Below are 26,333 nucleotides of genomic sequence, written 5' to 3'. Positions count from 1 at the left end.
CATTATAATCATCGTCTTTTCCACAGACCTGTTATCAGTTGATATGCTTCTTGCAACTAATTCATCTGATGTTAATCGTGAATACTGATCAATATCATAATACAATATTTTAGAATGTCTTTTTTTATAACCTCTCCTCATTGAAGATGGCTCCACGCCTTTCCCGAGGACATGTCTCGTTTAACATTGCTGTCTGGAATGATGACGTAATGATGATGTAATCTGCTGGCAAGACACCAGGTCGAAAAATGATCTAAATCCTGGGGAGCGCTTAATATCTCTCCAGGGCGGCGCTCGTTTCTTAGTTAGAATTTACAATGAAACACTCATTTATAAATTCTATTTCATTCTCGTGTCGATGCAAAGAGAGGAATAAACCACTCGTGTTTTTCAATTTAGTGTGCGCGTCCTACCACCAGAGGGCGCCTCCCACCTGTGACTCCAGACGTTTGTTCCGGTAATCATTTTTATTTAAATTTATATTTGACTTAAAGCTTATGTCTAACAAATATTTACGCCTCTCTCTTTGGCATGATGCATATTCTCACTATTCCTCAGTCAGATTAGCGTGCGCTCATTGCGGTGTGTGTTAAATTATTATTATTATTATATTTTAATGTAGTCCATATTAAACGCGAATGGAACCCAAATAGCGCGTTTGATTCGAGGCCGCTGCAGACAGACAAAGCCCCATTACAGGGAGATAACGCGGTGATTCAGCTCCCTGACTCCTCCTTGCGTGTCGGAGGAGGCGGGACTCGACGCACCTAAACAGGCGAGGGGTAATTTATTGCGATCAGAGTGTCATCCGCCGTGGACGGACACGCGTCGAGGCCCGCCAGCACCGAGCCGTAAACCTGCACACGCAGAAAGGAGCAGCGACCGGGCATCGACGTCGGTCTCCGGCTGCAGGAGGAGAAGCTGCGGGGGGGGAGGGAGGGAGGAGGTGGGGGGCGAACGCGCCGCCTCTGAAGCCCGATCAGTCGAGACGTGACATGAACCCCTCGTCGGCTTAAACAGCAGAGGGGGTGGGGGCGCGGGGAGGACCGGAGAGGACCGGAGAGGACATTTCTACCGTCAACCCGCAGACCTCCCACGGAAGCCGCAGAGATGCCCGGATTTGATTACAAGTTTCTGGAAAAGCCGAAGAGACGCTTCCAGTGTCCGCTCTGCAGCAAGGCGATGCGGGAGCCCGTCCAGGTGTCTACCTGTGGACATCGGTTCTGTGACACCTGCCTGCAAGAATTCCTAAGGTAGGGCTGCGCGTGCACGCTCAGAGAGAGAGAGAGATACCGGAGACGACTGCCTGTCTAGTATCGGCCGAGCAACAGCAAATAAAGGACGTGCAGGTGTGTCGTCCTCACCTTCCCTCCGCTGGGGGGGGGGGGGGGGGCTGTCTGGACACAAATAGCATCAGCCTGCTTCTAGCAGCCGTCTTGAAGGAGCTGTGGAGGATGTTGTTGTTGTTGTTGTTGTTGTTGCAGCAGCCGTGAGACGGAAATTGTGTCTTTCATTGATACAAGATGAATCGGTCCAGATGTATTTACAGGTAAAGGGTAAAGATGATTTCGTGCCGGTGTCCTGCAGCAGGCCCCTTGCCTCTTTATCTTTTTGCCCCCCCCCCCCTTCCATCACACACTCAAAGTGATCGCATGTGATGCAACAAATCTCGGTGTTACAGCACAAACCATCACAAGGTAAGCTTCTGCCCGGTAGAAGCTGAGGGTTCGTATCGGAGCACGGAGGATCTGAGTTTAGAGACAAACGAGCCCGATCTCCGTCACGTTGATCTGGAGGAGAAGGATCCGGTTGCACAGATGAGCGCTGACGTCGTTCCTGCAGCAGATCCAGGCGAGTTTAAGTCGATTAACTTACAGCACGAACTACAATTGGCAGCGAATGATTCCTTTCACTGTAGATGTCCTGCATGTCCATTGTTTCAGCCAGATAGTTTATATATATATATTAAATGTTTTGTTTTACTGATGGCCCCAAAAATCCGGAAAGTGTTTACTTATCGAGGATTCAAAGCAGAGGAAAAAAAACCAGCTTCCATTCCATCCCATGCAAGCTGCGAGCGGAGCGTGTCATAAAAGGAATCGAGCTTAATGGATAATTAGGGAAGTTCCTGATTAGTGTTTTGTAATCGGATACATTGATCAGTTCTAGCTTTACAGACGATAACGGTGATTTAAGGGAGTTTCAGTAAAGCCCTGAAATATCTGGCGGGGCAGAAGACCAAAATAACAAACGATAATCCACCTTTTTGGATCGAGGTATCGTCATAAACTGAATCTGTCGACTGTCGGTTGGATGAAACTACATCCGTGCGCGTTGAGCCGAATGAAAGACAAACAGAGGAAGAGAGAACAGGAACTCGCTCTCACTCCTTTTTTTTGTGTTTGACTTTCAGTCGAGAAGTTAAAGCCTCCCAAATGAAGGTAAACACGGCGTTTGAATAGTTAAAGCCGGTTTTACAGCCCATAAAAAGGGCTTTGTGGCGCGGCCCTCGGTGACGGCTCACTTTGACTGCTCTGAAGTTTTATTTCAGTTTAAAAATGGGTCACCGCGTTATTGAACTCCAACCGACATGGAAAAAGAGCTTCAGAAGTCCGGAGACTCTTCTGAAACACCCAAACACAACATTTGCCCATTTGCCACTGTCGTAGATTCATATCTAACCACAGCGGTGAATATTTAATGATTGTTGAGTCAGAAATAGAATGCGGAGAAGTGAAAACCACGCTCTGAACGCACGAATGGCTCTGCCGCGTGTTCCTCGTTTGCACCTTGAGTCATCAAGGAGCCTCCCGTGGCTCACGGAAAAGCGGCGGCAAATTGCATCTGGTCGAAAAAAGCACGAACTCAGATGGGTTACATTAGAAAGCGAGGGAGGAGCAGCGCTCGCTGCTGATCAATGGGCTTTGCCGCCGGTTCGTCTGCATCATCCTGCCTGCCTCCGCCTTCGTCCTCCGGTTGGAGCCGCTTTCGTCCTCCCACATGCAGACCGAGTGAATCCGAGCAAAGTTTCACAACTTCGGAGTTTTCGCTGAGTCACTGTTTCTGTTTAATCGGGATGTGCGTGCAGAGAGGAGCGATTTCCTCCCTGTGAGATGGAAATGTAACCTGTGATCTCAAAAGAAAAGAAAGAACGATGATGATGTCTTTATCATGAGGCGGCGGAACCATCCGTCCTTCCGTAACGAGTTGTTTCACTCCTACAGGTTACGTCTCTGTGGCTAAAGAGTAAACCTGGTTCATTTCTCAGCTTGAATGAAAGTTACAGAAACGTCTTCTATCAGCAGCAGAGGACATTTCAGGAGCTTCTTCCACCGCTGAGGAGACCAGCTGCGTATTCACCCCTCTGATGAACCGAAGCGTGCCGGTCGAGGCCGCTTCCGGCTCTCAGCCAATGAGAGCGTGGCTCTTTTTGAGTTTATTGAAGCTGACCGTTTTTAGTTAGCTGCTGCTTCGCCCACTGTAGCAACCGGGCTGATCCTATTGGGTAATCATTGAAGGCCCGCGTGGCATCCAGTCGGGGCTTGCCAGCAGAATCTGCCCTCGTTTGCCCCGACGGCTGCATCGCTTCCTCCAGAGCCCGCTGGACGACACGCCGCCCAAGGAATGAAGCATGGCACAGCTTCAGCCTTAATCGTCTTCTCTCAGCAATAATCCTGGAACTCCTCTCTGTCTGCCTGTGCAGCACGTATAAGCAGTGCATTTGTAACTAGCACTCACATGGATGCAGTAAAAAATATCACATATAGCTGGCACGTATAACGACATTTTTCCAACATGTCATATAAAAAGTTGTTCACAAGAACATTCATAAACACTTTATTTCTTTAAAAATTACATTACATGTGTCGTAAACCATGTATTACTTTATTTGTTGCTAATACCCAGTTCCCAGTCTATCTGACCAATGAAAATATTCTTACACTTAAAAGTAGATCAAAATTTCCCTCGAGGCATTTTATGGGACTCATAAAGGTTTCAATTGGCCGGTTCTGGAGCTTCTTCCTTCAGGCCTCTATGCAGTCCCAGTAGTTCAGCCACTCCTTACCTACCCCGGGTCACATGGAGCTGTAGTAGAAGTATTTTTCATGGCTTAAATATTCGCTGTCTGAATCTCAGGGGACTTTTTTTTTTTGAATGGGCAGTGAGTCATTGTCATTGTGGCACATCTTCTGCGTGTTGTGCAATGTTTGCTCTCATAACCGATGTCGGTGATACTCACTTTAACTGCTGCGCCCACGCGCCAACGCTCTGAATCGGCCACATTATAAACACTACAGTCGGACGACTCCATTCTTTCTCTTCCGGTTTTTGACTATTTCGCTCCAATCGGTGGTTCATTGGTAGCTAATAAGTTCATAACTAATGCAACCAATGCTTGTTTTTATTATCAATCAATCAGGCAATTGTTCCCCCTATAAAATGTCAGATGGAAATAAAAGAAATACCAAAGAACTTTTACCCTCCTAAATTAGTTTTTCCAGAAATCCAAAGATATGAAATGTACAAGTTATAACCGAAAGGCAGCAAAACATCACATTGGTGTAGCTGCAGTCGAGTATCGTTGTAAGAGACACATTATGTAACAGTGCATTTAAATCATAGGCAGGCATGCTATTTTTAAAGTGACCTATAAACTGTAATTAGTAAGTTTCTCTAGATAAGGTACAGGAAATGAACAGGAAGTAACATTCAGCAGCCAAAAAGGTGAAATGGCTCCATTGATTTGGTCCAAAAGGAACAGAATCCACTCAGCATCTCATCTACAACATCTTGTATCTTTTTTATTTCATGTATTTTATTGCTTATATTTTTAATGTAAGCTGTAGAGGCGAGGGAAAAGTATTTATATAGTCATACTCTGAGAGTTCCAGGTTAGCCGTTTACCCCGTTTCTATTCTTTATTCTACGCAAACTATAATAACATGAGGAAGAATGTAATTATGCACATTTCCAAGTATCCTGGACCCACGGAGCTGAAAAGTTTCCAACTGAGAGCTCTTTCCAGTAAACCGTTTACCACTTTGCAGACCAACGTTGTTCTGATTAATGTCTGATGGCTGCAAAGCCATAGAACGTGATTTAACAATCAAGCATCAGAGCTGACACACACACTCCGTCTACATGGTGATGAAGAGCGTTTCTCTGTCCGGTGAGTGTGTAACTGCAGACGGATGTATAGAAAGGCACCTCAGTGACGGGGGCTTTCTTAAAGGCCTCAATGGACCTGTGTCTCATTGGGGTCCAAGTCTGCCACTTGAAGCAGCTGGGGCTTTGTGCCTCAGTAGGTATCTGTAGCTGAATGGGGGCCATGCCAGGGATGGCTGATGAATGGATGTGTGTTCATTACCATCTCTGTCCCCATCACAGGGACATTCACAGCCCCCCCCCCCCGCAGGTGTCCAGAGTCTGCGCCAGCATCCAGGGTCCATATCCGGAGAGTTTGGGGGGGCCTCACTGTCGCCCCTTATCCTTCTCTGGTGACAATGACGGTCAGTGAGCTGCACATTCGAGATGCTGCTTGCAGCTGAGTCACAGCCCTGTCTCCGTCCTGCCCTTCAGCGTCTCTCGGAGCGTCTTTCAGCTGATCTGTTCGCTTTAAACGCACCAATGCATGGAAGTGGGCGCTCACCTGGAGGAGAGAGCGACGCATTTAGGAGAAAGAAACTGTTGAGCTGTACAGCGACATTTGTCTGGGAAAAGCACAGTCGGTACTCGGCTGAAATGTAGCCCACCCCCCCCCCCCCCCCCCCATAATGTGCGGCACCTCTAAAGTCACGAGACAGACGACTTGTTCCAGCAGGAGTGACGCCTCCTTACTCCTTAATAAAGGTTATTATTCTCTGACACCGATCATACGAGAAATCACTGATCTTTAAACCCAAATCCAGACGCTCCCCTCCAGCTGCTTCCAACATGTTAAGACTCACGAGCTTAGCTCAGTTTAAGTGTTTTATTGCTGATTAATTTGCCCATTTTTTTGTCATGAAACGGTTCATCATTGTGTTAAAATAAAACAGGCTGGAACTGTGAATCTGTTGAAATAAAATGTTGTGTTCGAGTAGGAAGAATGGCCTCTGTTCCTGGATTCACATTAAAGGGACCGCACGAAACTGAAAATGAAAGCCCGAGGATGTCAGACAGGAAACCATCTCAAATCAGTGTTTTATTTGTGTACAGAAATGGATGTTGACATTCAATCATTTTCCATGTTTGGAGAAGCACGAAAAAAAAAAAAATACGACAGTTTTAACCCACAATTTAGTTTAAAATGGGTTCGTGCTCACAACGCTGGAAGTGTTAGATTATCATTTACAGGCAAATCGTTACGTTTTCATTTTGTTAGTGAGGTAAACTAAACTCGAGCTCGTGCAATTTCTTTCAATGCTCTGATTTCCCTCTAATGTAAAATCAAGTCCAGCTCAGTGCTGCTTTTTTCCTCCTTTCTAATGAAATAACTAGAAGAGGCGATGCCTTAACTTAATTCCATCTTTGTTTGGGAGCTTGTTCTGAAATGTTTGCGTTTCTGCAGACCGCGAGACGCGAGCAGGTCAATTTCAGGAGGATAAGACAGTCGGGGGGGATTCTCCAGGAAGGAAGCGGAAATACTTGGAGATGCAGAGCTGTGATGATGATGATGATGATGATGATGATGTTGCACAGAGAAAGTGACCTGACCATCTCACACAGCTGCAGAGCGCCCCAACTCAGACGCTGGGACGCTGTATTGTGACAGATGGTATTATGTGTGGAAGCACAAAGGAAACAGAGCAGACGTGAAGCTCCCGGCGGGTGAAGAGGCTTTAAAATGTTTCGGTGGATTTTCTCATTGATACGTTTCGGTGCCCTGCGGCGACACGGCAGCTCAACGCGTGTCGCTTTCAGGTCATCTGCCTGGGAGCTCATTAGTGACGGGCAGTTCAAGCGGAATTCATCGCTTTTGAAAGACTCAAGAAAGTGACTGATTTGATTTAATTCACAAAACAACCTTGAGATTTCAGCCAGCTGTGACCGGGGGGGGGGGGGGGGTCCACTTTGAATGCTCTGAGAATTCTGGCTGAGTTCAAACATGTACATTCATTATTCGCTTTAACTGTCTAGAAATGTGTCTCTCTGTGGACAATCAGTTTCATGGGACAGTGGCAGAAGAAAAGATTGGCTTGTGGTTTAACCTTTAAACTGGTTTTATCACTTTAACCTGCAGGTATTAGTGTGATTTACATCTATATTCCCAAATCAAATGATAACAGGCACTAGATGTAGATAATAAATAGTGCCCCCTGCTGCCCAGGGAAGAGCCAGCCGTGTCTAAACACGCCTCCTCCGCTATAAGTGATCCTTTAAAATTAATCTGCCCGTCTTTTGTACAAAACAAGGATGGAAAAATATTCCAGCTATGCAGCGAGGCGCTTCCCTTCGTACGGCGAGCATGCTGGGACCAAGTCACTAAACGCTGCTGCTGGACCGCAGCCAGCTGGCCCATAGCTGAAGAACATGGCTGGAGCGTGCACGTGGTGCAATATGTGTGTTGGGCACAGGTTACTGAACACGCCCGTATGCGCTGTGCACATGCCTACAGCAACACACACACACACACACACACACACACACACACGCACGTTCAAACACCCATAGACATGATTCCAGGTTGATCCTTTTTGTGTGTAACTGAGTGTTACGTGCACTGTAGAGGAAGTAGAGCTACATTAGCGCACATTCAATTATTATCAATTCGAATTCTAATTGATTAATCCTTTGTGTTGTCCCCCCACGTCTTCCATTTTGGACAAGACACGCTTTTTGAACGTGTCACTTTGAACTTTGAAATGTTATATTTCTTTGTCAGTCTCGCAGAAGCCACACCCACAATTGTCACCTCCCAGTTCGGAGATGAAGTCAGGAAATGACCGATCATGTTCTCGAGTTGATGTCCTTTGAACCATCGTCTATCGATGCAGCGGCTCATCATGAACACGAAGGCAGCGTTGGGCTGAATGGGAGCTGCTCCTGTGGCTCTCTGGAGAGCTGTTGTCTTTATGGCAGCATGGCCGCTGCACTGAGGCGGGAGCGGGAATCTGTGCCCAAGGTCCGAGAGGGCAGCAGCTGGGGGAGGAGCAGAGAGGACGGGGACGTAGCAGGCTTGTTGCAGAGACACCTGTCCTCAGTGAAAGGCTCCTCTGTGGAGACCAACAGGTGTCGGTCGTGCAGTTAAGCCCCTCGCTTGAAGCGAACTCACTCTGAATGGTGGCCATTTATCCACGGAGGCCACATTAATGTTATGGTCGGTGCCCAGTAGCCCCTCAGCCTTCCTACCCCCCCCCCCCCCCCCCCCTCGATGGGTCGGGTCCTTCCTTCCTGCCAACGCTCCTCTGTCTTCCTGTCTTCAGCTGGCGTGTTTGCTGTGGCGGTCCTTTAACTAAACCGCTCAATGACTCTCTTGTGTCGCGTCTCACACTTCCTGCTCGCAGCTCATTTTCAGATATGTCAACACATTAATGCTCTGCAGCGCCGTCTTCCTGCGTCTGCGCAGGCCAGCTATTGATCCCACGGGCGCCGGTCACGCAGGAAGTCCTGCGCCAGGTGCTTGTCCAGATGGATCATTCACTCACTCAGGATGAAGGAGCGCTTGGTTTTCGTTTTTTTTTTTAAACCTCCTGAAATGGCACAGCATTGGCATGAACAGGCTGGTAGATCAGCTCACATGAAAAGAGATAGTTGTTTTCATTATTGATTTCCGATTAGTCTTGATTAATAAGCCATACCAATTTTCCAAAATTGAAATGCGCTTCTTCAGAATGTTTCTGTGTAGCCAAATCTAAATTAATCTGAGGCTGTCATCACAAATGACAGAGAAATCTAGAAAATATGCTCAACCAAGGAGCCACAGGCAATAAATTGTTACTCCTTATTCAAAGAAAATTCATGTAAATGTGTTCCGTTGCGGCCCAACAACTCCTCCGTTTTTTGTGTACTTGTTTTGCAGTATGCCCCTAAATAAACACAAACAATGTATTACCATTTATTTAATGCAGCTGCCATGAATATATATATATATATTCTATTTTTTCTCTGAGTGTTTAATCGCTTTTTCTTTCCGGCTCCACTGCTGCTTTTTAATGCACTGATTCATTTATCCCATTGTTGCTCCCGGCAACAGCGGCAGGTTGAAGGATTCATGCTCAAAGAACAATGCGGCTAAGGTGTCTTGAAACCAAGCGCGCCTTGCTGAAGAAAGAAATGGCATCTGCAAAGCAGAGAAGTGGACGACTGCAGGTGGCTCAGCCCTCATCGTCAGCCCTGGAGGGAGAAGTGTGTGTGTGTGTGTGTGTGTGTGGGGGGGGGGGGGGGGGTGCTCCTGCCTCCTGCCTCCTGCCTATGAACTGTTCACAGATTCAGACCGATAAGAGAAAGCTGATGCCAGAACTTGTCCGGCATTCGATCATAGGGGCCCATCGCAGAAGCAATCTGCTTCCTCCAGTCCCAGTTACCATGGACACACGAGTGCAGGATCTAAAGTTGTCATTTCCAGAGATGCTTTCATACGCCACATAATTAATCAAAAGCCGTGTCTATTTTATCTGGGAGCAAAGTGAGACAGCTTTCTTGACTTTCAGAAGCTAAGCAGCATTGCAGGAAGTTAAAACTGGGCTGAGACTAATGCAAGTTTGTAGTTTTCTTTTAATGCCTGAGAGGAACACGAATGAGTCATGATACATCAGACTCACGGCGGTGCTCCCCCCCCCCCCACCCACCACGATAGTGGTGAATCACAGACTTTGACAAGGGGAAATCCAAATCATTATCTTCATTCTGCAGCATCTCCAGTTCGCCGTGACCTCAGACTTTAAACGATGTCGAAAGCAGCGCGTTTATAAAACAGTCAAAGAGGTTCAGTCATCGCGTCGTCACCTCAAACCATCTTGTGTCGGTGCTGTTAGTAATGCTGTAGGAGTGGACCCCCCCCCACCCGAGCTAATTAAAGGGTGCATCACCGAGGGCGTGGCACAGTTTACTCCAAAGGTGTTCTTGTGGGATTGGAATAAAATAACTGCCTCGCAGAGCCAAGCTGATAATGGTTTACACACACCTGCTATCTCCCGCACGTGTGTGTGTGTGTGTGTGGGGGGGGGGGGGGGGAAATCTATGGAGGACAGCTGGTTAATGACTGCAAGGCCGTTCTGTCGTTAGCAGTGACCTACTGATGAGATCCAGCGGTTGTTTTTGCTTCCATAAAGAGCACATGCATGTGGCGTAAATATTAAATCCAGTTTACACAATTACAAATGTGATTTATTTTGGACACACAACGATGCATTCGACCCTTTCCACATGCAGTAAGCCTTATGAGCAGAACTGTTTTTAAACCAACCAATTGCACGCCGGTTTGCAGACAGAAGGTTAGCAACGTTCATTAGAAGGTTCGGAATGGAATTATAATCTGCACTGCTGCTGGTCACAGACTCAGTCCTTCTTGGACATCAGAAGTCATGGTCTCTATTGTTTCTCTCCGGTTGCAGATATTGTGTTGTTTTCATTCCCTGCTTGCTAATAAATCGTCCGCGCTCATATTGCAAGGCGTGACAGTCGCTCGGCACGAAATGAATAGTTTTAATTGAAGGTTGGTGCTGAGTTTCCTCCTGGGTGTAACGCTAGTTCTGCGTTTAGTAAAAAAAAAAAACACGTGTCTTCTTTGTCTACCATTCTAAGTGGCTTCGACCCACACAAATGAAGTGAGCTCGTCTTCCTGTAGGAATCGCTGTAAAATGTGATCCGCGATGAAACCAGTCAAAGCAGCGGCTCGTCTTTCTGCTGCTAAATCGTGAAACTTTACCTCCAAGTCGTCTCTGATTCGTGGCTTCCTGCTTGGTGGTGGAGAAAGCTCTCGTAAAAGTGAAAGTCGAGCCTCTTGATGTCGGCCCGAGTGAAACAGACCCGTTTAATTGGGGCAGCAGCTTTTGAATGATCCTTCTTCTTTTTTTTGATTTATTGTCAGGATTGATTTAGTTAAAATCTTTATTAATCCTAAAAGGGGATAAAAAAAAAAGTAAGTCTACATTATAGATTGATCCTTTTTCAATTTATAGAGCCTGCACCTCCTCCGGATGCTGGAGCAGCAACTTTCCTGCCATTTAAATCCGGTGTGAATCGCCTACAGGAGGGACTGAGGCGAATCAGATTTGTATATGATGCGTGATATGTGTTCCCTGGATTTATAGGGCATTAACATCCAGAGCATCTGTCAGATAATCTGACCATCATCAGCATCTAATCTCAGCCAGACATTTAAAATACCTCTGGAAACTAAAAGGAGGTTCATTATTGGGACTCAATAGAAAACTATTTGCAAAGTTAGAAGTTAACATCTCAGCTCGTAGCAGGAAGCAGTTTTTTTTATATGGATTAGTTAAGAGAATGTAATGATCAATGAAAGTGAATGTTCTTATAAAATAAAATAAAATAAAACTGTTGCTTTAAACAAACATTGTATGCAGAATAAACATTAAATTCAGTCTGGTGAATAATAAATTGTCCCTTATTTTAATTGCCAATTTGTACAATAATCCTAAACGAGTTGCTGCATCCACAGTTGCTCTGTTTTTGTGTGGAGACTTCATGCTGTGCCTCTTGATGACTGCGGCTCTATAGCAGCTGAGCTGCAAATGCAGTTTTCGAAGGCGGAGCCGCGTCTACTTTTGCGTTTTTAATGCCATATGGTTCCATTCACCAAACGGCGCTCCTTTTAATAGGCCAGGAGATGACTCGGCATCCTCAGAGCCCCCCCCCCGTCCTGTGAAGGCATTCCACTAGATTAGCGTGGCAGCAGCACGGCGAGCCGGAGCCAGCCGCCCCCGCTGCAGATCACCCTTTTGAGCAGCAAATCTGCCCTCTGAGGCTGAGAGAAAATCAGATCAGCCGCTCTTGTCTGGGGAAATTTATAGCATCTTGCTGCTTCAGTTTGTTCTCACTTCATGAATAACCGTCAAGCACTCTTGGATGTTTTTTTCTTCTTTTTCTTTTGCATCATTTGAATCTTGCAAATGAGTGAAAGAGGGCAATAAAATGGAGAGTGGGGTATTTTACACCTACTGCAAGCTGAACAGCTGCTTTTAGCACTTAGACCAGTCGGTCCTTCTCATGTGTGTGACATGTTAAAGCTCAGGACTTTGATTGATCTCCAGGAGCTGTCCTGCCACCCCACCTCCCAACACCACTCTGCCACCAGATCAATACAATACAATCAATCAATAGAGCATGTCCTGTCCAGCCCTGCCTTCATTTAATGTAATGCAAGGCTTCATGCATTTGGGTACGCCTCTGCTATAGTGCACTCATTTCCACTGCGTGGTTGAGGCTGACTGCAGTGATGGGATAGTCACTCAACCCCCCCCAGATCAGCAGCAGTTAATGAAAGTGGATTGATTTTCCTCTGTCTCCTGTGCACAGCGTGTAATCTGGGTGATGAAACTGACCATAAAACAATAGATCCGACAGAATTATTTTACATTTGCGGTTTATTTATTTGATTTCCTGCAGTGGATGATGCCAAATAATCTGTAGGATATTGTGTACCACATGAAACGGCAGAACGGAGGCTGATCCATACAGGGGGGGGGGGGGTTGTCGACCTACAACCTATGCAACTCCAGACAGTTCGACTTACGACCAAACCCGTCTGTTGTTGTTTTATGTTTGTTCCTAAGGTGTTTTTACGACATAGCGTGAAGCGAGCGAGCGACAGCTTCAGCGTTCTTCTCCCAGCTGCGTTATCAATCCTCTCATCTAACTCATTTTCCAAGCAGCAAATGGTCATTAATTCCCTCAAATGTCAACCTGCTCCTCTCAATTCCTAATATCTTAAGTGAAAGTCAGAAGTAAGTCTGAAATATATTTGTGAAGGCAGTAAATTCATAAAGTCAGCAGAAACCAACTGAAGAGCTGGGTGAGCGTTTCATGTCCAAGCCTGGTCACATTGACGGGGGGGGGGGGGGGATTAGAATACTTAAGGATGGATTATAGCATCTTGCAGAGTTGGGCCCAGCCTGCATATGTTCGCTCCTCCTTCTGACCTGCCCTCTCTACCTCCATTCATCACTCCATCCGCTTTCCTTTACGTCTCTATTTTTTGTAGCCGCTTCCTCCCCTGGCAGGTGGCTGTTTTTCATGGGGTTTTTTCAGTTTGATGTCATGGCATCTCATCCAGGCCACACCTCCGGCAGTTTGATGAGACGAATTTTTATCAGCACAATCACACAAATATTTCTGTCCAGGGAACGTAAGGCTGCTTTCAGGAGAGTGTAATCAAGAAAGCCTTGCCTCTATACGTAGTTTAGGATCTTAAAACATTATTCATGGGGGGTTAACCTGTCCTGCCTTTCTGTGTTGCGCCAAACATGTGACGAAAGATCATCAGGAATGTTTAGCCCAGACTCAAATGTAATAAATGAGAACATCAAAACAATCTTTTGCCACAACCAATCCAAGACGAAGGATTTTGATTATCCTTCAGCTTATATAAATAATATTTATCAGAGTCCTCAAATAACACGCAGCGTGCAGCGCTCTGCAGCCAGCGCCATGCAAACATGACATTTAATAAAAATCAAATTGAGAGCGCGTTAACCTTTGGAGGCTTTATAGCCATGTGAACTTTCTCACAGATGTCAGCACGGCGAGGTGAACTGTAAAAGAATACCATTACATAAGCAATGATGGCGCGAGCAAGCAGGCCGTCAGGTGTCCCGAGGGTCAGGACATGCAGTCTGGGTTTGAGCGGCCGCAGAATCATCTCCGTGCACGAGTATCACAAGGAAGAGTTCAAATTCCCAGTAGCATCCGAGCCCGCTCCACAATGTGTCCCAGTTTGTGTCTTTCGCTGTGTCCTGGAGATGAAGACAGGGAACAAGGCCAGACATCCTCCCACACACGCACACACACACACACACACACACACACCAGTAGTGCCTTTCTTCCACTTGCATCATTTTTTTTCTCTCCTGCTTTTTTGCTAAGTAACACAATTACAAATAGTATTTTTGCAGGTAAGGAAAGCAGACGAGAGATGTTACACATTCATCAAAGTTTAGTTGGGTTTATGATCACCATAGGACGCCGTTCCCGTTTTCCACCCGTCTTCACCTGACACTGATTCAGCTGTAATTTATTTCCGTGTTGTTGATGACCGTGACCCGCAGACTGTCAACCATTGTTACTTCATGTGAAGCAGCTGCCAGTGGCTGTTAGTTACGAGAAGAGGATGTCGGATGGGATTTTACAGGTGTCATATTAGGGACAGGCTTCTGCCACACTCGGAAAACAGGCCTCTGTAATCTTGAATCCGTATTTTACTCATATATTTAAGAGGAGAATGTCCTGCATGCACCAGACAAGGTGCATGCAGGACATTACTACGTAATTGAAGGATGTCTCCCTGTTTTTTTGTGCTTTGTGGTGAACCCGAATGACAAATAAAGTCTGTGTTCACTGGCTTTCTGATGGGTCATTTTTCAAGGTAATAGCTCTGTGCCATGTGTGGGGGGAAACGGTCATCTGTAATTAATGTCCACATTTATTCTGTCCAAAGTTGCATCAAAGCAGATTGGAACGAGTTTAAGGCCACAGATGATCTTTAATTAATTCCATGAAATGTACAGGAGGTCTGCGGGTCATCCTAGTGTCATGAATAGGATGTTACGGAGAATTTTTAGCTGTTTAACTGGTTTTATAAATACAGGAAGGACAGAAATAAGAATGAACTCTGTTCTCCCAAGACTTTCTAAGTAACTTACGTTGTTTCCTTTATTTGCTTACCGTATTTGTTTGTAGCGCCACAGATGGGAGTAGGAGCAGCTAAAATATTTAGTTTGCTCTTTTATAAAATTTGACCAAAAACAGCCACGCATTTTATTTTTGATAATTCTAGCCTATGATCACCGAATGTTATATTCAAATCAACTCCATGCTAAATGCTGATTGAAGCCAACGTTAGGCGTTGAGGAATGGACAGTTTATTGTGTCTCTATTAAAGCTGTCACCGCATCATTATGGGTGGCTGCACCACACAGGAGGCCTGTGACGGAGCAGTCCATCCACCTGTGGGTTGTCATCACGCTCCTGTGAAAGACGAAGCTGCTCCTCCCTTTTCAGACAAACAAAAGGGCTGCAGAGAGCTGGGCTCAACGCCAAACCAGCCATGGGTGAAGGGAGCTCTGCTCACCTGGTATCAGGTTCCACAGGTGGAAACCAGTGGGGGGGGGGGGAGGTAGGACGACACCCAGCCTCAGCCACTCAGCCTTATAAGGATGAGGAAGATCAGGCTTGCAGGTTCAAAGTGGAGGTAGTGAGAGCTGGTTCAGAGGCTCCGCTTAGCACAGTCTGTTTGGATAAAAAATAAAATGGCGTCACACATAGTGACATGGTTTTAATCTGGATTGGATACACACAATTGTTCCAGATTCCTTGTGCAACAGTCAGTGTTACTACTAGCTGCTCAAAGAAAGTTCCTCAGTTTTAATTTATGGAAGAAATGTAAATAAATAATTCATTATAATCAGACAAGTGGGAAAACGTACAAATTAATTAAATTCCGTTGTCAAGATTCCGTAATAGAAATGCTTAAATTGTCCAAAGTCCTACAGTACAGACCTGCACCATAGCTACTATATGAAGTACCAGTTCCTTGCTTTAAGTGGTATCCAGGTTGATTACATTAGCTTTGCCCCTGCTCACACTCATGGCGCGCAAAAACTCTAAAACCAGATGGATTGGGGGGGGGGGGGTTATGGCAACTCTGTCTGGGACGAAACAAAACTTTTCTTTTCCTCAACTCTTTAGAGGAGAAGCAGGAAGTTTGGTTTCAGCTGCATCAAAGGCGATGGCAGGATTTAAGGTTTTGTTTGTGTGTATATAAAATTACATCTTGAAAAGACAAAAAGGGTTTTAGTGCGAGGATAAACATGAAAGCTGGCAGCATGAGGCTAGTTCAAACAAAGCTGAGTCAGCGTGGCAGTCTATTTTAAGGGTTAACTCAAAGGGCCTCGCGCTTTACTACTCGTTTAGACTGTCGCAACAGCCCTGGCCGCCACAATGGCAAACATGTGCTCTGTTTCTACAGAGCAGGTTCCAGGGTTAGTCTCTGGTCTCTGGTTTGTCACTGACCCCGCCCCCTTCACGTCCCTGTAAGATTAAACCTGAGGGATTTGCACATGTCACCGTCTGCCTGTCGGGAGCCGTGTGCAGAATGACGAAGCACGTTGTGACGGCTGCCCTGGGATCAGCAGCGCCAAGGAACGGGGGGTTCAGTCGAGCTAACACTGTGTGATACGTTTGGGTGATTCAAACAGGAGCATCTCTGCAGCTGAACCGCTGTAGAGCCTCCAGTACTCCAACAGAAGGAGGCCATGAAGTTTGGATTAGGTTGCTCTAATATGTACCGTCCAGGCTTAAGCAACCCTGAAACACTTGTTGACCAGCCCCTCACCGTGGTTGTAGATCAGTGGCAGACAAGCGTTTGTGTTAAACTTGTTTTAGAGGATGCTGGTTGTTCGCTGGATATGAGTTTCAACTTGCAGAGATGTAACAAAAATGAGTTTTTCCCTTCGGGCTTGCTGTGACAGTTACGTTTATCTTTGAAAAGTCAGACTGCAACGGATAATTAAAGTCTTACTGATTAAGATCTATTTTATTATTATGATTTATTCAGGGTCCAAGGCAGGATGGGGCGGGCGCTAGTGTGTCTTTCTAACTGCCGAAACAACCCAACAACAATTTTGATAACTTTAAAAGCCTGAATGTTCACATTACGGAAGCGCAGACCGACAGTAATTTAGGCATTTTCGACTTGTGATAAGTGAACTAAATAACTTTCTGTCTTCTGCTAATGCTTTTACCAGCTAATCATTTCACGATTTATTCAACACACACGTTGGCTTTCAGTCAATTATTATGGAGAAGCTCGATTTGTCCAGCTCTGGCAACCCGTGTTGTTCCAGGCCTGCTTTACGCTAACAACAACACGTAAACAAAGAAAGCTGCTTGGCGTTGAGGAATCATTCTAGAAAGTGATCAAAATTGAGCTGCGTTCCACGTGCCCCCCCCCCCCCAGTGCTAAATGTGCTGTCACTACGCGGTGGTGAGTTTGTCTCAGGATTTACCAAAAGAGTCCAACTGTCGTCAGCAGTGGAGCCGAATGCCCGAGTGTGTGGCTGCTTGGAGCTTCTCTGCGACCAGGGGAGGAATCGTGCTGACATTCTGTGACCACGCTTCTTTTGGCCTGTCTGCCTCTCTGTGTGTCACAGAGTCACGGGCCCCCGAACTGGAAGGGGGCCTCAGGCTGTCCCCTGTCCGGAGCGGAGAGCCCGTCGCTTTGCATCTCCTCTCGCTGTGTGGCTTCAGGACAGGCATTGCTCTCTTTACGTCGATGAATGTGTGGTGGAGACGACTTCTGTGAATGACTTTACACATGAGATGTTGAGCGGCTTCTTGCAGCCTCTAATCGATTGACCCTCTTCTACTGCCCGTTGTGGCTTTTTAATAGATCTCCCGCTCCCCGCTGACACAGTGACCCTAATGGAGGCGAATTATTGCTGTCTCGTCATGCATTAACCTCCCTCCCTCTCAGGCCTGACTTCTGCTCCCCTCCCCCGCCTTTCCACACACACCCCTGGTTTCATAGCAGCTGGGTAGATGGGACAAAGTGCACATGGTCTCCCATCCTGTCATATGTCCCCCTGTGCCTCTGTGCCTCTGGGCACCACGGTCTGGTGACACTGCAGCAAGCCAAATCCATGCGATAAGCAGCAAACACTTACCATTTGCACGCTGTTGTCCTTTAATTGGTTTAAGCATTTAAACATGGTCAGGGGCAGGAGGGGCCTCATTGTATGGGAGGTCAGGTCAGGCTTCAGGGCATGGGTCTGCTGAACAAAACACATTTTTGTGCAACCTTGTTGGCTTTAAATTCAGTGTGCTCAGTTTTCATAATGAAACTTAAAATAGATGCATAGAATACTGCAGCTACATGATATTTTCATTATCAGACAAACTGCAGATACTTGCAAAAAGAAAATGCAGCACAAACATCTCAGAAGCTGCAATAAATCAATGCTGCATAAACAAGTAATAGATAATCAAAGTCGTTGTCCTGCAAATGAAGACCGTCTGTCAGATTACTACTGATCCAGGAACAGCAGGGTGGCTTGAGACAGTTGTGGCTCAAATACAGACATCTAAACAGATCAGCTGCTGATTGCCTTTTTTTTGATAGCCTCTGTGCGTCTGGAGAGGTTTACTGTGCAGCTGCACGTTTACTCTGTGGCAGCGGTTACTGCTACCATTATTTGCATGTGTGAATATTTCATGATAATATCAGGGTTGGGATGTTGTGAGAGGGTCTGCCTTAATGAGCTGTGTTACCCGCTCATCTGGCCATAAAACAGGCCAGTGGAGGGCTCCTCTGTGGCGCCACAAAAACTCTGTGGGTGCATGTAGTAAAAAGACTTAAAGGCTTAGTTTGCGTTAAACTAAAGAAAGAACAAGACAAAAAACTCTTCTAACCAGCACATATTATCTTTTCTTTCGGGAGAAACACTCTCTTCAGCAAAATGAAAACATTTACAGCATTTTAGTCTCAGAAAATTCTGAAGTCTGTATAAAGTAGAACGTTGTTAACCTGTGAAAGAAACTGTGAAAGTGGGCGGGATCATCAGTCATCACTTTATGTATCACAGATAAGCTGAACAGGCTCCATCTTGTCATTTTGTCCTCTGTAGTAAATAAAAATCTGAGCGCATAAATCCTCAAAGCGGTGCAAAATGATGGAGCTAAAGTAGTTAAAGCGGTGCGGTGTTTCAAAGCCGTGACTTTATTGTGCAGTGTGTGCGTGTGTGTGTGAGTGTGTGTGTGTGTGTGTCCCTTGGAGGGTGATGAGTGTTTGAAGAGACAAAAAAAAAAAACCCTGAATGATAGGTTTTGAAGCATAGCTCATACCAACTGTCAAAAGAATGCCTCTCAGCTCTGGTATTCTCAGTCAGGGTCAGAATTAAACCCAAATGATCCTTTGCACATCTGCTCGGTACCACGTGATGGAAATCATCAGCGTGTAAAGGAAGGTTCTCTGCTGATATCCATGTTCCTCCAACTTCTTGATGGCTGACGCGTTCCGAGCGACTTCAGAAAATATGATGTTGTATGTTCCCAGCTGTTCCCGAAGGCATCATTCAGGCCTCGCCCTGATCGTTGAATATGTGATTTTAAAAGAATGGCTTGCCGGCGTCTTACAAAACTTTTTTGTGTTGCTTCTTGCAGTGAGGGCGTCTTCAAGTGTCCAGAGGATCAGCTTCCGCTGGACTATGCCAAGGTAGGATTTACACGCCGCACCACGGAGATTTCAGAGGTCATAACAATTAACTTTAGAAAAAAAGTTTTTGTCATTATGCACACAATACACACAACAAAATTACATTTGCATTATATAATATACAAACAGCGAATGTCTTCAGAACGCTCAAGTTAGATCATCTTGTAGTTGTAGGGAATAGAGATCAGACAAACTGATCAGATCCACTAATCTGGTGATAAAGTAACTAGAACATCAAAGGAATTTAAAAGTACACACAACACAAACTTAAAATGGTAAATTAGGAACAAACAAGTGGTCAGACACAATATTTCAATGTAAAACGAATTAAATGTAATACTGCGTTGACATTAATATAATCAAAGAATGTTAAATGCCATATTTGAAGAAAAAAGATATTGGATGATGACTTTGTCATTAAAGTGCCGCAATAAAAAAAATACTTTTTATGTTTGTTGTCTAATCCTGGGATGACGTAGAAACACGGTTCTGTAAATCACAGTCAGAGGTTTTCAACAATAGACGGAAAGCAGACTTTCATTCATTCATTTTCTTCCGCTTTGCGGGTCACGGGAGTTGCTAGAGCCTATCCCAGCTTGCTATGGGCGAGAGGCGGGGTGCACCCCGGAGGCATCGGCATCAACAGCGCATCGCGGGGCCACACACACACACACACACACACAATTTGCCAGTTTAATTGACCTAAATTGCATGTTTTTGGAGAAAACCCACGCTGTCAAACTCCGCACAGATCGGATTCGCACCCGGTACCTTCCTACTGTGAGGCAACAGCGCTAACCACTCCGCCACCATGCCGCCTTGAGAGCGGAATGTTCGATTAAAGCGCTATACACTTTTTTCCAAATAACAACGTAAAAAGATCACTGTATAAATCTCAGCTGAGCTCTACTTAAAGGCAGTTAATCAGGTTGTTTTTGGGGATAAAAGATAGTGACTGTCTTTATTCAGAGTGGAAGGAGCTCTCCTTCACACGTGATGTCTCTCTATTGTACATGGAAAGAGAGCCACGCGAAAAGATAAGGACTCTTGCCTGATCTGCATATGAGAAACTGATCAATGAACAGTGAGTGACTGTTCCTGCTTCTGGGCTGCTTTTGGCATCTATTAAAGCTGTCATTCTTCCATTCAGCTCAGTAGCATTAGCCAGAATTAGCCCTGGAACCATTGGAGCTGCAGCAGAGCACCAGTGCAGGTGTGTTTGCTGTGCAGAGAGCAATGGAAGGCGCATGTAATAGCGAGGACTCCCTATAGGAGGAGTGTGCTCATGGCACACCTGTCCGATTTTGAGATTTATCCTCACAGGCTCCCAGTCGTCTGCAGATTGCCTCGCCCTGGTGGTCGACTGTCGGGGTTATTGCGATGCTCGATGGAGCATGCTGTCCTTCGATGACGTCCACAAACATGACCGCACTCCAACAGAACAAGAAGTGTTGCCGTCGTTAAAGCCTTGTGCTTCACTAGTCGCTAGTAGTAGTGTGGGATTAACAATGGCTAAAGCAGACAGCATAAACCCTCAAGTTGGAGCTCCAAGGAGCTTAACCCCCCCCCCCCCCCGATCTGTCCGGGACTAAGCTATTAAAAGGTCATCATTGCCATCTCCTTGCAGATTCCAAGACTGGAACAATGAGAGGGTGTTCCAGTTTCCTCCAGAGATGTTTCCCCTGTTTGCTTCCCCTGAAAGAACGTGATTACGGCCACACACACAAAAAAAGAAATGTATGGTTACACTTTTTAAGTGCAGTGTCATTTCTGTAGCGCATATTTATACGGTTAACACTCATTTTGAGTGGCAGAGGCATCTTTCTGCTGACGCGGCGGCTAGAAGCACTGAGGGAGGCGAGGGGAAGTGTTTTATTGTGGAGGATTTTCCAAATGACTCCCTTGTTTCCAAGCACGTGGTCACAGTTTGACTGTTGTTGAGTTGTTTGTTTATAGGGCTGTTGTGACATTGTGAGGAAGTGGCTTTTCTTGTTTGACCAGCGCTGTGCTCCGACGACAGCACTGAGGGATCGAGATGAGTGTTGCTCAGACATGCTGTGTGTGTTTAATCCAACAAACCCACAAAAGATCAGTTCATGAACATCTGCAGGATCAGCTTGCTTTGGTCAGTTATATAACACATCCCGTGGTAAAGTAAAGTAAAAACTTAATTCCTCCTAAAAAGAAATCAAGAAACACGAACATTCATTTTGTCGACTCTTCTACTGCTAGTCTTACAGCGTGATCAGTCGCCTCCTCTGACGTCTCCTCTTCCTCTTCAGATCTACCCGGATCCAGAGCTGGAGCAGCAGATTCTCGCGCTGCCCATCCGCTGCATCCACAGCGAGGAGGGCTGCCGCTGGACCGGACAGATGAAGCAGCTGCAGGTGAGACGCTTCCCCTGCTCTGTGTTCCACTCCATCCTCACTTGCGTGTCACCCGTTACTGCCCTCGCTCATCTTCGTCTCCTTCCCTGGCTCTGGCCTGGCTGATCCCAACACGTGGTTGGCTGTGTTTGCATTAATACTTCTGCCATTGTGTTTCCCCTCAGGGCCACTTCTCCACCTGCGCCTTCAACGTGATACCGTGCCCCAACCGCTGCTCCGTCAAGCTGACGCGCCGCGACTTGCCCGACCACCTGCAGCATGACTGCCCCAAGCGCAAGGTCAAGTGCGAGTTCTGTGGCAGCGAGTTCACGGGCGAAGCCTACGAGGTAAACAACGTCTCCAAATCTTTTTTGTTCTCCAGCACGGAGAGCTTGACGCCATCACACAATTTCCATTGGAATATGAAAGACGTCTTTGTGAGGCGCAGCAGGAGAGACTAGTGCATACGTGTTGCTGCCTTCGGAGAGCGCTGGGCTGATTTTAAATAGCGAGTGTGTTGGCAGAAAATGGAAAATCATCTCTGACTGCTTCTTTCATAATGAATGTGTTTTCCTCAGCGCCTCCTCACTAGCACCTCTGTGGGTTCCAGCATGCTGCTCCCTCCTGTTTGCTCTGGCCCGCATGGCCTCCTCTTTGCACTCAGCCACCCGTAACTCTCACAAATGTTAAAAAACTTCACCAAAATGACCTTAAATAGAAAGGATCTCTCATCATGCAACTTGAATATTTGCTGACAGTAATAACTAATCTATGATTAAAGATATTGATATTGATATTGATTGATTTATTTATTTCAGCAGTAAAACGTGTATTCAGTCTGATTAGTATAATTTTAAGTAGAATGTAAGTTGCTGCCAGAATTCAGTAATTTTAAGACGTGAAAAAGTAATGACGGCTTCCTTATTAAAGGATTTGCATAATAGTATATATTTAAGCTAATTTAGCATAGCGTATATTTTAAATTTAATTTGAGAAAATGTGATAAAAAAAGAGAAGTAAAGATGGTGAATCTCTTCAAACAAAAGTACTGCAACACAGTACTACTGATATACAGGTATAGAGTGTTGTTAGTCATACATCCAGCACTGCTGACATTAAACTTCTACTTTGAGATGACTCATCGCTACTTAATTTTACTTCTACTTTATTTTATACTGTTTCCTGCCTCACAAATGAGTCGACCTGCAGCTTCATCGTTTTCAGTGATGATTTATACGTTTTCTTCATTTTGAGCTATGAAAACTTGCAGGACATAAACTCGATTTCAGTAAACAGGAACGACTACTGTCTCAGCAGCTTTTTCGAGTGGACTTCCTAACGCAGCTCCAAGCTCTAAACATGTGTTTCCTTTCTCTCCCAGAACCACCAGGGCGTGTGTCCGCAGGAGAGCGTTTACTGCGAGAACAAGTGTGGGGCGAGGATGATGCGTCGACTGCTGTCCCAGCACGGCACGGCCGAGTGTCCCAAACGCACGCAGCCCTGCAAGTACTGCGGAAAGGAGTTCGTCTTCGATACAATCCAGGTCCGTTTACATTTATGCTTGGCATCTTCTATTTATTTCCAAATGCGTTACTTCTGTCTTTTTAATTAAATAATTATATATTTGGCAATATTGACCCAGCAAACCGTATCGTGCCAGTAATCCATCCTGAATGTGGCTCACTGGTCTGTCGAGATAATCTGCTTTTATGTTTCATATATTTTTACACTGAATATTTGGTGGGTTGGTCCAAAGAAACCAGACAAGGGTGTCCTTCAGCTCAGATGAGCTGGGACCAATCAGTTGATATTTCTTGATTAAATGATTTAGCGTGAATTTGCCCGTATTATTGGCTGTGCAATCTAATTATTTCCTGTGGCTTCATGACTTTATGGCTAGCTGCATGAATGGTTGTTTATTTTTGAAGCATTATTTTGAAATTTCACGTTTGTTTTTAAATGCTGAGGCTCAATACTCTTCTGCCATGACATTTTGATTCCACAGTGTATGACATCATTTAGTTTTTATCACTCACACTGTCGCCAGTGACAAATTAACACTCTCACTGACTGCTGCTGCAGAACCACCAGTACCACTGTCCCCGGTTTCCGGTCCAGTGCCCAAACCAGTGTGGCACGCCCAACATCGCCCGGGAGGATCTAGCTAACCATGTGAAAGACAACTGCGGCAGCGCGCTCGTTCTGTGCCCCTTCAAAGACGCCGGCTGCAAACACAGGGTAAGACGAGCCTGCATCATTTTACCCAAACGATGATGACGATGAAATGATGTGTACTTATTCTCAAATGTGGTTGTTTAGTTGAGAAAGAATTATGCAAAGATAGAAAAAAAGGAAATAACTTTAAAAACAAGATTCGTCTCATTTTTCCAGGTGTAAGATTTTACATTTTTGCCGATCTGCGGTGTTTGCGCGTGTTTTTCTTATATTTCGCTCACATCTTTCCTCGCTGTGTCTTGCAAAGTAATGATTTACAATCACGCAGCGCTGCCCTGTGAGGTCTCTTTTAATGAGAGCAACACTTCTATATTTTGCAGCGCACTGTGTCTATTTTTAAAACTGTCATCAATGTGAGAAAATGTGGCGATGCTGGTGGAGGAGCTGCGGATGAGCGTCATCCTCCTCCTCCTCGCTGCTGAGACTCACGAAGCATCTGTACAGCTTCATGTTCAACACCTACTGAAACGACGACGTGATGCAGAGCAAACGCTGACCCCACAGCCGCGTCGAATGCAGCCCGCAGCTTGTCTTCATACGTGTCAAATCCATTCCAGCGGCTTCCGTATAATCTCTTTGCTAATTTTCCGGCAGTGCCCCAAGCTGGCGATCGGGCGTCACCTGGAAGACACCACTAAGTCTCACTTGACTATGATGTGCAACCTGGTGGGGCGTCAACGGCAGGAGATCCTGGAGCTGCGGCGGGAGATGGAGGAGCTGTCTGTGAGTCACGACGGCATCCTCATCTGGAAGCTCAACGACTACTCGCGCAAACTCCAGGAGGCCAAACTCCGAAGCAACCACGAGTTCTTCAGCCCACCCTTCTACACTCACCGCTACGGCTACAAGCTGCAGGTGTCGGCCTTCCTGAACGGTAACGGCAGTGGCGAAGGCTCCCACCTCTCCATCTACATCCGCGTGTTGCCCGGAGAGTATGACAGCCTGCTGGAGTGGCCCTTCTCCTACAAGGTGACTTTCTCCATCCTCGACCAGAGCGACCCATCGCTCTCCAAACCCCAGCACATCACCGAGACCTTCAATCCGGATCCCAACTGGAAGAACTTCCAGAAGCCCTGCAGCAGCCGGAACTCACTGGACGAGAGCACCCTGGGATTCGGCTATCCCAAGTTCATCTCTCACGAGGAGATCAAGAAGAGGAACTACATCCGAGACAACTGCATCTTTGTCAAGGCTTCAATAGAAATACCCCAGAAGATAATGGCTTGAGATCCCGTCATTGTTTAAAGACTCGCGACTGGAACTGACTCTTCACCTTGAAAATGTTACCCTTTAGATGCTTTCTGCCCTGACAGCCTCCCCACCACAGAGCTTGAGGCGAGTCTGTTTGGCTTGGTGAGCTGGCTTGGAGGACCTAGACGTGTCGCGGAGGAGATGGTGTTTGGTCTGCAGAACCATCACTCTCTGGTGTTTCTTCTTTTTTTATATATATACATGTATATATGTTTTCTGAACTTTTATCACAATCTACAACAACAAAAAAAGCCTTTGAAATCAAACAGTGCCTAGAGAGTTTATCTTAAGTTATGTTTTGTTGTTATTCCTGCAGTAGAAATGCTAAAAGACGATGGAAAACGTAAAGAAGAGGGGTGAGAACATTAGACACCGGTATGAGGCGTCCTGTTGAAGGCATCTGAGGTGGAAGGAGCTCGGCAGACTCGGGCTCAAGCCCCATTGCCTTTAGCAGACTCCCGTTCATCCCTTAGACACCACCGAGCCCCCGGTAAGAGGCACCTCGTGGGTTTCTGTGCATACACAAGTGTTAAGTCCGTGTTTATGAGTGGCCGGTTCACCTCCTATGTTTTGAGGAAGCAGTTTGACATTGTGTATGGGTTGAATGAAATGATCAGAGTGTGTGTGTTCTTTCATTATGACGCTACACAAAGCAGCTACGTATCTTAGCCCAAAACAAAGACTAGTAAAGAGGGAAACGGCAACGTCTTATGCATACAAATGTAAAAGTGACGTTTGGCTAAGGTAAACAACGGCTCCAGCTTTATTGAACTGAAAGGAGAACCCTTCTTCACCAGTGTTTACTGCTCTTTTACTTTCTTCTTTTCTTTTTTTAAACCATGCTAAAATCATTGACGATTTGTCTCTAGTGAACTGAGCCCATCACAGGAGCCGTCTGTGACATTTATCAGTGATTCAACCTAGTCGTAAAAAAAGCATCGGTAGCTTGCAGATGTACCAAACACACACACACACATTTCACAGTGAACCTGTGAGGGGGGGGGAGCACCTTTCCTTGGTCTTCTGATGAGCAGAGCAGACAAAGAGGCCAGCTGGAGCTCACCTGCGTTCAGTCGTGAAGAGAAAGCCATGTGGCCTTTTTACACAGT

General features: G+C 45.9%; 1 protein-coding gene across 1 annotated transcript; it reads left to right on the top strand.

The window, feature by feature from the left end:
• The first annotated feature begins 1,110 nt into the window (after positions 1–1,110).
• Positions 1,111–25,200, top strand: traf4a (tnf receptor-associated factor 4a). Its single transcript, XM_068745580.1, has 7 exons — positions 1,111–1,253; positions 19,321–19,372; positions 21,655–21,759; positions 21,924–22,085; positions 23,120–23,281; positions 23,821–23,976; positions 24,568–25,200. The coding sequence occupies exons 1-7, from the start codon at positions 1,111–1,113 to the stop codon at positions 25,198–25,200; spliced, it is 1,413 nt and encodes a 470-aa protein (XP_068601681.1).
• The last annotated feature ends 1,133 nt before the right edge of the window (positions 25,201–26,333 follow it).

This window comes from Brachionichthys hirsutus, chromosome 11 (genome assembly GCF_040956055.1).
Source record: "Brachionichthys hirsutus isolate HB-005 chromosome 11, CSIRO-AGI_Bhir_v1, whole genome shotgun sequence".
Taxonomy (NCBI): domain Eukaryota; kingdom Metazoa; phylum Chordata; class Actinopteri; order Lophiiformes; family Brachionichthyidae; genus Brachionichthys; species Brachionichthys hirsutus.
Note: the sequence above shows the minus strand (reverse complement) of the source record. Positions and strands in the feature narration are given on the sequence as shown.

Bases quoted from the DNA above. Each gene is read 5' to 3' on its own strand.
- traf4a (XM_068745580.1), top strand. From the start codon at position 1,111: ATGCCCGGATTTGATTACAAGTTTCTGGAAAAGCCGAAGAGACGCTTC. The intron at 21,760-21,923 runs GTGAGACGCTTC...GTTTCCCCTCAG, and splicing joins GACAGATGAAGCAGCTGCAG to GGCCACTTCTCCACCTGCGC. The intron at 23,977-24,567 runs GTAAGACGAGCC...ATTTTCCGGCAG, and splicing joins ACGCCGGCTGCAAACACAGG to TGCCCCAAGCTGGCGATCGG.